Raw genomic sequence first — 9,108 nt, 5'->3', positions numbered from 1 at the left:
ATGGAAATCCACGTAGTATCAAAAGACGACTATTCCAAACAAGCCGTAATCCCAATCTCGGCCGCTGCACTGAACCAACTGACCGACCCTGAATCTGTCCGTGTCCGTCCGATTCTAATCAGTCTCAGTTCGAACAATCTTAGTTATGCCAAAGGTGGCACAGCTCTCCACTGGTTAGTTTGTTACACCCTGGCTAGAACATCTGGCTAAAGTCTTGAATCTTAGGTGGGATGCCTACCCTGTCCCGACCAACTTGGTGCCAGGAGCTTCTGAGGCTGCATCATGGGGAATTGTTCCTGCTTGGGGGTACGCAATTGTGACCGAATCAACGACAACACAAATTTTGCCAGGCACCATTCTTTGGGGGTTCTGGCCCACTGCTGATGCCCCAGTAGATCTGAAGCTGGTGCTTGGTGACCTTGACGGTCACTGGATTGAAGTCAGCGGCCACCGAAAGAACCTCATGACTATATACAACCACTATATGGAAGTCTCGCGAAAAGATTTTCCAGTACAGCTCCAAGACACCGAGCTTGCTGACTTCGCATGGGCAGCTTTGTTTCGTCCAATTTGGCAGACAGGCTACCTCCTCAATAGGTTTGTTTTTCCTCCGCAGAATACGACCCCGAGTATCGAGGCTCTCATTCATCCTAGCGGTACCGATCTACCGTGGACCAAGGAAGATGCCGAGCTTTCGCAGACACTCCTGATCAGTTTGTCTGCATCAGGGAAGACAGCTCGTTCATTCGCCTATCAGATCTTCAAGCGACCTCGCGAAAACGGACCAACAAAGTTCCTACAAGTGACTCATGAGCCGAATTTGATACAGGACGTTGGTAGAAGACTACAATCGTCTACACCAGCGGATACAATTTCATATCAAAAACTTACGTATGCAAGCGAAGAAAAGGCAGCGCCGGAGTGGTTACCGGAGGAAGCTCCGAAGAAGGTCGTCATCATCGATTTTGGGGCCAGAGGGCGTGCGTTAGAGGAAATACTCGAACTTTTGGAAAGACGCTACTCCGGCACCGATGTAAAGTATGTCATTCTACAAGTCGGTTATCAACAAAAGGTAATTTATTTCACCCTGCATGCCAACGTATATTTCGCTCTTGTTAACGCATAGTATATGACAGGTCTATACCATCGAAGAAAGTAAAGCCAGCAACGACCAAATGGCCCGATTAGGAAAGATCCGGGTCAACACCTCGCAAATCCGGGACTCAGCTCTTCGAGCAGTCGGACCGAAAGCTTTTTATGAGGCTATAGATTCTGTCTGGAACGACTGGCTTAGAGTTAGTCATTCTATCATGCCAGATTTGCAGGTTGTATGGGGGGATGGTGTGTCTGGAGATAATGGAATTGAACGTGGCTGGCAGAGACTTTGTAAGGGAGAGGTTGGTGCGCAAGAAGGGTTGGTGTATCGGCTATCTGACTTGAAATGATGATCTTTGGGTTTTTTATTATTATTTATTATTCTTTATTATTATTCAGGCTTAACGTCCATACCGAGCTCCGTAGGCTATGACGGACCATGCGTTGCGTTGGTGAGGCTACCCACTTAATACATCAGCTCGGAACCGTAAGCATTGCTCGGCGGAATATGTTTCTGTCCTTCGTTTCAGCTCGTCGATGAATTACTCGTTGACAACCAACACCAACAATAATAGAGCCAATCGGCTTTTCATATCCTACTGCTGGACTTGTCATGTCTCTAAATAGACAATTTGTCCTTGGCAGCCTTTCTATCCTAATTAGGCAACGATTGCCGACTATTTTAGCTTAGAGATGCTGTATCGATCTACAGTACAGATTCATTCCTTGTATGATGTTTCATTATTTCCATACATCCGCTTGTACATGCCGAAGAAACGGACTTACTGGCGTATTGGTGTTCCAATCCGTGGTAAATATCTTACCTTTGTCGTAACTTATCTTACAAGTAACATAATTCATCTAAAAGCAGTTCTTTGATACGCATCATATGACTATTGCAGCAAAGCTGTAACGAACTTTTCCAGATTGGTAGGCGATTAAAATTTATCGTCCGATGTGAGCCTTATCGAGGTGAATCAACGGCGCGTACTGCATAACAAAGTATGCGATGGTCACAATGCATTATGCATTTACCAACGCTTGTCACATTAGGGCCATGGGGAATGTCTTAAACCCGCACGTTGCCGGATATCTGCCACGCATTTCGTGTAATGCTAGCTACGAACGTATACTTGAACTCGAGGTGTAGACAACATAGGCGTGGAGATTTTTCGTAATGCTGGCTCGACTGGACTATACTCCGAGCAATCAAACTATTTCGAGCTTGAGATTCACATTCTTCATCTTTGTGCATTTATCACGCAAGATTTTAAAACATTCGACACAGATGTCGTTCGTTCAATTGCGAAGTTTCATTTTCCAACTTGTACTACCCTGTCTCCCGGAAATGGCACAACGCATGTCTCAAGACAGAACACACAAGCGAGCTCATCCTCCGAGCTCAATTTCTCTCGAGTTAATCACACAATAAGTAAAGCTTTGGCCTCTTCAACAATTTATATCAAAATTGCGGGGTACCACGTGACGGGGCCTGGTAATTTTAATTGCTTTTAGCCTAATATCGTGATGGTCAAGGTTCTGCTTTTTGCCGGTGACCAGCTTGAGGACTGAATTCTTCTAATAAATGCACCAATCGATGAAGTTCATTTATGCTAATTGAGAAAACTAGGTCTGTGTCTTTCGATTTAGCGATTCAATGTTGAATTCAATATATACAGTAGGCTGTGCACATCCTCCGCGGGGTACAACGTCACTTTATTAGAACTTTAGCCGCCCCTCATCGAATGCATACTTAACTCGTTCGAATCATTAAACGTGGCCTAATCTGCTTCCTAAAACACACGCACAGAAATCTACAAGTAAAAAAAAAAAGAAGAAGAAATAAAACAAAATGTCCAACACCGAAGAGTCTGCATTCACCTTCCTCCCCCTCGGAGCCATAATCCAGGAATTCAACGTGGGTGGCACCAATATTGTGCAGGGCTTTAAGACCCAAGAGGACTACGTCAACCACAACAGCCCTTACTTCGGCGCCACAATCGGCCGAGTTGCCAACCGCCTCAAAGATGGCCTACTGGAAAACGTGAATGGCCAAACCTATACATTGGAAAAGACCAATGCGCCCAATGCGTTGCATGGTGGTTCAAAGGGGTGGGATAAGAGGATCTTTGAAGGTCCCAAGGCCGTGAGTCGCAATGGGAAGGAAAGTGTCTTTTTCAAGTATTTGAGTAAGCACGAAGAGGAGGGTTATCCCGGTACGCTGGAGGTTAGGGTCTGGTATACTGCTAGCAAAGAAGATGGCAAGACCGTGTTAGTAACGGAGTATGAGGCGGAGTTGGTGGGCGATGAGGTTGAGGAGACTGCAGTCAATATTACCAACCACTCGTTCGTCTCACAGACCTCCCATTCTTGGCGATGTTTGATGCTGATATCTTAGATAGGTACTTCAATATTTCTGGAGGCCCAGACATCATCGGCACAAAAGCCAAGCTAGCAACAGACGTGCACCTTCCCTTCGACTCAACCTCCATCCCTCTCGGCGGCATCGGCCATTTCACCAAAGTCCCCGTCGCCGAGACCTTCACTCTGCAAGGCGCTGAGACCGAAATCGACGACTGTTTCCTAATCGAAACAGACCCCTCCAAAGTACCCCTCGACACCAGACCCCTACCCTTGAACCTGTTGGCCGAATTCAGCCACGAAACCACTAAAATCCATCTCGAAGTATACAGCACAGAGCCTGCATTCCAGTTCTACACTGGAAACTTCATTGATGTTCCCGCTGTTAACGGGCTCCCTGCCCGTGGAAAGTATGCCGGGTTCTGTGTTGAGCCTAGTCGGTACGTGAATGCGCCTAATGTACCGGAATGGAGGCATATGGCTGTGCTCAAGAAGGGAGAGATTTATGGTTCGATAACGGTGTATAAGGCGTGGAAGGAGTGAGCTGCTTATGCGTGCATAAGCGATGGGTGTTGTACGCATCTATCCATTTACGACGGCTTTCGCATTTGTGTGTCGTGCGACATACTATACGCGATTCATTTCGAGTCTCGAGGATTTGTTTGTACATTGTATAACCATACGTATAGCTATCTAAGTTAGGTACTTCAGAATGGATTCATAGTTCGGATCAAAGTCCTATGTCCGACCGTCCGCCCTGGGGTGTACGGGTATATGCGTCTTTGTAGGTATACATATGGGGCCAATAGTAACCGAAAATCAGTTCACATCAACTAGTCAGATCTAAGCCTCCGCCGCCAGATTATTCTCTACATATCAATGTATCTTTAAAATAGGCATAAAAAGGGCCAAGTAAGATACATCGGGTCGGACTTTGTCATAAAGCCGAATTCCTATTCAACAGGCATGTTTTTCGATGTGATACAATCTCCCAGTACAAATAACGCGAAAACGTGAATGGTAATTGTATTATTCTGTAAGGTAAATCTGTATGAAAAACAAGTACAAGGTCGTACTTTCAATGACAGGAGTTTACCTGTTTGATGGTGCGTATTAATCTGTCCAATATTATTGCGCCGTCGTATTCGTATCTAGGTAACCACAATAATTTGAGCAAACCCTAACTTACGGAGAAGCTACATACAGCACAGCCACCATGATCTGCTGGTGATCGTGAGACAACACGTTTTGGCAGCTTTTAGCTTAATTGAAACGACTAGTATCAGGGGTACATCCTGTTTCGTATCATATTTGTGATTGTATTAACGTATTGAACGTTTGCAGACTTCTAGACCGTCGTTATAAATGAATGTTATCTTGACATAGCCTCAATATCGACGGAAAGGGTTATTGCAGCTTACGACCATTGCGTATGCAGCTCAGAAAGAGAATCTAGTTGCCTAGTAGATGGGGTTTGAGGATAGAGCTGTTGGTGAGGCTGGTTGGAGAAGGAAATTGTACTCGTAAAAGGGGTGATTGCATTGGGGACAAAAGTTGTTGCTCACCAAGGCAAAGTAGAAATTTTCGGGAACTGACATACGACCAGTGAGTAGAACGTAGGTGTGAATTATACACCAAGAGGGACATATTATACCAAGCATTCTTTCAACTCTCTTTGTGCTCAAGACTGTCTCGTTCCCCGTCCTTCTCAAATGCCTCGAAGTCAGCCTTCCATAACCAAATTAACCTCCCCTGTGTGCGCCCCAAGATATCCTATTCCCAGTCGAAACTAATTAACAGCACTCAGAACACTATGAAGAACAATTTATCGATTCGGCCACCTTCTGAGCTAGTGTTTTCCAAAGTTTTTAACCAGCCTCCACAGATGCAAAAGAAAGTGATGGCCCAGTCACTACTAAAATCTATCAACATGCAAATTCGTCGTCAATGAGAAGATTGAAACGTGCAGCATGTGATTGATCAAACTTGAGCGCTCCATGAGATCAAGGGTAATCTAGTATTATTTGATGTATCCATTCACCGCAGACTGGTATGCCTGTAGGCATCCTTGCGGAAGCGGCAGCAGTCTATATAGGAAACGTCGGGCAAAGCTATATCAAGATTGTGCCATCGAACCACACTCGAGTATCTGATCAGAAACATCTATTTATACTTGACATCAACCAAATGGTTCATATGTGACATCATGAGGGATGGGAACAATATACCATATAGATAAGCTGTTCTCCTCAGCCCAAACCTGCACCATTTAGACACCATCAACATGGCATAATAGGTGTTTGATTATTGTGCCTTTTAGATAGCAAGAACCTTGTTTCACATTGGTGAAGGTTTTATACAACCTAGAAATTTTGTACCGTTTGTATACACTAGCAGCAAGATCTCAAGTATGAACAATAGGTAGGTTCTATTGGAGCTACTTGTTTTTGAGAGTAATATTATGAGATAACTTCCGTGTTCTCTAACAATGTGCGGGACTTTTCTGTTGCTCCTACGTCTTACAGGGCATAGGCGCAGTCCACTTTATAGTCTGATTCCAACATTGAGTTCTCGGTGACACCTCATTTCATTCTCATTTTATATATGCAAGTGATTGGATGCTTAAAAAAAGCTAGCCAAATGAGACTTATAAAAAGTAATTATAAACTAGAATGAGTGTAAACAAGGACTGGTAATCTGATTTTAGCGTCATTATTTTCAATAGACTACTTAGGAGGCGTTATAAGCGAGTTGTCAAACATTGCAATGATGGCTTTTGACAAGTGTATGTTGGTCAAGATGAAGGAGGCTGGGGAAACGAATCCAGGACTTTGTCCGGTCCATTGATCTGGAATTGGGCAGTCGGATAATGCTGGCCGACATCCACCTCCAAAGTGTACGTGCCGGGGTACACAACCAGATCGCCATTCTCAGCGGTTCGCGCAATGGCACCCAGAGTGACGTCAAGGCTCACAGAACGAGTTTCTCCGGGCTTGATGGAGGGTACTCGCGTATAGCCGACCAAGGTTTTGATAGGATATGGAGCAGGGCCAGCATTTTTGGTGGAGGCAAAGAGCAATGCAACATAGTCAGAGGTTACTTTTCCGGTGTTCTTCACGTCGATATGAAAGGTATCAAAAGCAGCTGTGTCAGGATATTGTGATTTTGATACGTGCCCTAGAGATGCTGTGTTATACGGACCCAATTTCTTGCTCGCCCATGAGACATCGAAATTGGTATAGTGCAAGCCATATCCGAAAGGAATCACAGCGTCGTCATACCAGCGGTAGGTTCGCCCAGGAGTAGCTCCGTTAGGACGTAAGGCCATGTCCGTCATTGGAATCTCATTGGTATAGTTGGCTGGGTACTGTGTTATTGGCAATCTGCCTGCGGGAGCAGATTTACCGGTAAGAATATCGAAAACAGCTTGACCACCAGCCTGACTGGGGTAACCGGCCCATACAAGAGCATTCACCTTGTCATTTGCAAGAAGTGCCGAGTCGTCCAATTGACCACCGCCTAACTGGAGAACAATAAGTGGCTTTCCGACTTGGGACAGCTCTTCAACCAATTGGAGCTGATTACCAGGCCAGGAAATTGTGTCTCGGTCCATGGCCTCAGCCTCAATGGAATTGTCAATACCACCTGCATAGATGACGATATCTGATGCGTTGGCTGCAGCGACAGCAGCGGCGAAACCAGAGGTGTCGGTGGAGTTGATATCAGTTCCCAGCGCATATTCTACTTTGTATCCGGCCTGTTCAGCACCCCATACCAGCGTCCTAATATATTCTGCGACGCCCGCGTAATTGCCTTGCAGCTGGGTTGTAGCATTGGCATAAGGACCAATCAATGCGATAGTCTGACCATGGCTAGATAATGGCAATACTTTAGTCCGGTCATTTTTTAGGAGGACAATACCCTCGACAGCTGCTCGGATGGCCAGCTGCTGTGACGCAGGAGTGCCCACATCGGACCAGTCAAGGGAACGATATGGCGAAGTTTCCTCATCGAACCAGCCAAGTCGGACTAGAGAGGAATACAAGTAAGTCAGAGCAGTATCCAAGGTGGCATTCTGGAAAAGATCTTGAGCAGAGGCTGCGGCAAGATTATTGGACATCGTGGTTCCACAGTCCAAATTTGTGCCGGCATTGAGAGCATCTGCTGCAGCTGCAGCTGCAGTATTGGTGTAGTGATGGTCGGTGAAGATATTGCCAATTGCATCACAATCAGAGGTCACCCAGTGCCCAGTCTGGTTCCAGTTCCAATGGTCACGTAGGATAGTATCCAAGAGGTAGCTGTCAGCGCAGGTTGGGATTCCATTGACGGCGTTATAGCTGCACATGATTGCATCTACTTTTGCGTCGCGAGCGCAGCTTTTGAAAGGTGGCAGATAGTATTCGGACAGATCTTGGGTGGAAATAATTGCATTGAAGCCGTAGCGGGCATTTCCTTCCCAGTCCTCAATATCATAACCAGCGAAGTGCTTGCAGGTTGCCACTACTCGAGGATCGGTGGTCCCGATTCCATTTTGCAGGCCGTCTACCAGATTATAGACATAACGGGCGATGTGGAATGGATCTTCTCCCGGGGTCTCTTGGCCTCTGCCCCAGCGAGGATCTCTGAACGGATTGATGTTGGGCGTCCAGAAGTCTAGGCCTGCATTGCCATAGTTACTGAAGGCGCGGCCCTCAATACTGACGACAGTGCCCACCTGTTGGATGAGAGCGTCGTCAAAGGCGGCAGACATGAGTATGGGTTGAGGGAATGATGTGGCATAGCTGAAATTTCCAGATTGAAACGTCACGCCAGGAGAACTTGCGACACCGTGCAGGGCCTCACTCCACCATTGATATGCTGGTAGTCCGAGACGGGCAGAACCCGGGGAGCCATTCTGGGTATTTTGAACCTTCTCATCAAAGGTCATGGCTTCAACGAGACCTTTCGCACGGGTAAGGGGATCAAGAGCTGCGTTGCACACTGGATTGCTGCACAGAGGGTCTACCGTGCAATTTGGCTTCACAGCTCCAGACAGAGGAACTGGAGTGGAGCTCGGGTTGGAGATCTGATAGATATCAACCCTACATGGATTGGTTTCATGGTCAGACATTTTATCCGTTCATAAAGGCTGGGGATGTTTCACATACAACCAAGTACCGCCACAGATCTCGGAAGAATTTCCAGAGCATGTCATGGTGCACGCGCTATCAGCTTGCTGTTGCGCACCGCTTACGATCGTACTTCCACAGTAGCATTGACTGAATTTTGAGGAGTCTCTGTCAGTACAAGTATGCTAATTGACATGTGGCGGAATAAGGTCAGGGGTCAGCTCACCTTCCGTATTCCACACCAGCGTAAGTGAATCCTGATGCGCCGCAGCTATCGGCGCATGACTGAGGGTCATTTCCATTTGGTGGAACTGTCGACCCTCCCTGAAGGATACGAGTGCTATCATCTGTATAGCAGCCCGTAAAAGTTATATTAGCTGTGTATTCCGCATTGACAGCAGGCAGACATTTTCCCTGCTGCGGCGCTGCGAGGGTATAAGATACTCCCTGCAGCAACACACTCCATGATAGGAATTTAGACATTACAGCCATGACGAAGCTTAAGGAATTCCTCTCCGTCAAGACTTCTATATGTTTCCTTTTT

The 9,108-nt window shown here is 46.3% G+C and overlaps 3 protein-coding genes across 3 annotated transcripts; 2 read left to right on the top strand and 1 right to left on the bottom strand.

The window, feature by feature from the left end:
* Positions 1–1,126, top strand: BHQ10_009069 (uncharacterized protein; the record flags this gene model as incomplete). Its single annotated transcript, XM_040881944.1, has 2 exons — positions 1–173; positions 226–1,126. 2 exons carry the CDS (start codon positions 1–3, stop codon positions 1,124–1,126), a joined length of 1,074 nt encoding a protein of 357 aa, XP_040737571.1.
* A 1,821-nt stretch (positions 1,127–2,947) lies between these two features.
* On the top strand, positions 2,948–3,999 carry BHQ10_009068 (uncharacterized protein; the record flags this gene model as incomplete). Its single annotated transcript, XM_040881943.1, has 2 exons — positions 2,948–3,441; positions 3,498–3,999. 2 exons carry the CDS (start codon positions 2,948–2,950, stop codon positions 3,997–3,999), a joined length of 996 nt encoding a protein of 331 aa, XP_040737570.1.
* A 2,251-nt stretch (positions 4,000–6,250) lies between these two features.
* On the bottom strand, positions 6,251–8,650 carry BHQ10_009067 (uncharacterized protein; the record flags this gene model as incomplete). Its single annotated transcript, XM_040881942.1, has 2 exons — positions 6,251–8,537; positions 8,604–8,650. The coding sequence occupies 2 exons, from the start codon at positions 8,648–8,650 to the stop codon at positions 6,251–6,253; spliced, it is 2,334 nt and encodes a 777-aa protein (XP_040737569.1).
* Between the last annotated feature and the right edge of the window lie 458 nt (positions 8,651–9,108).

The sequence above is a fragment of the Talaromyces amestolkiae genome (genome assembly GCF_001896365.1).
Source record: "Talaromyces amestolkiae strain CIB chromosome Unknown scaffold22.1, whole genome shotgun sequence".
Classification (NCBI taxonomy): Eukaryota; Fungi; Ascomycota; class Eurotiomycetes; order Eurotiales; family Trichocomaceae; genus Talaromyces; species Talaromyces amestolkiae.
The sequence above is the reverse complement of the archived record's forward strand: the minus strand, read 5'-3'. Positions and strand labels throughout refer to the sequence as shown.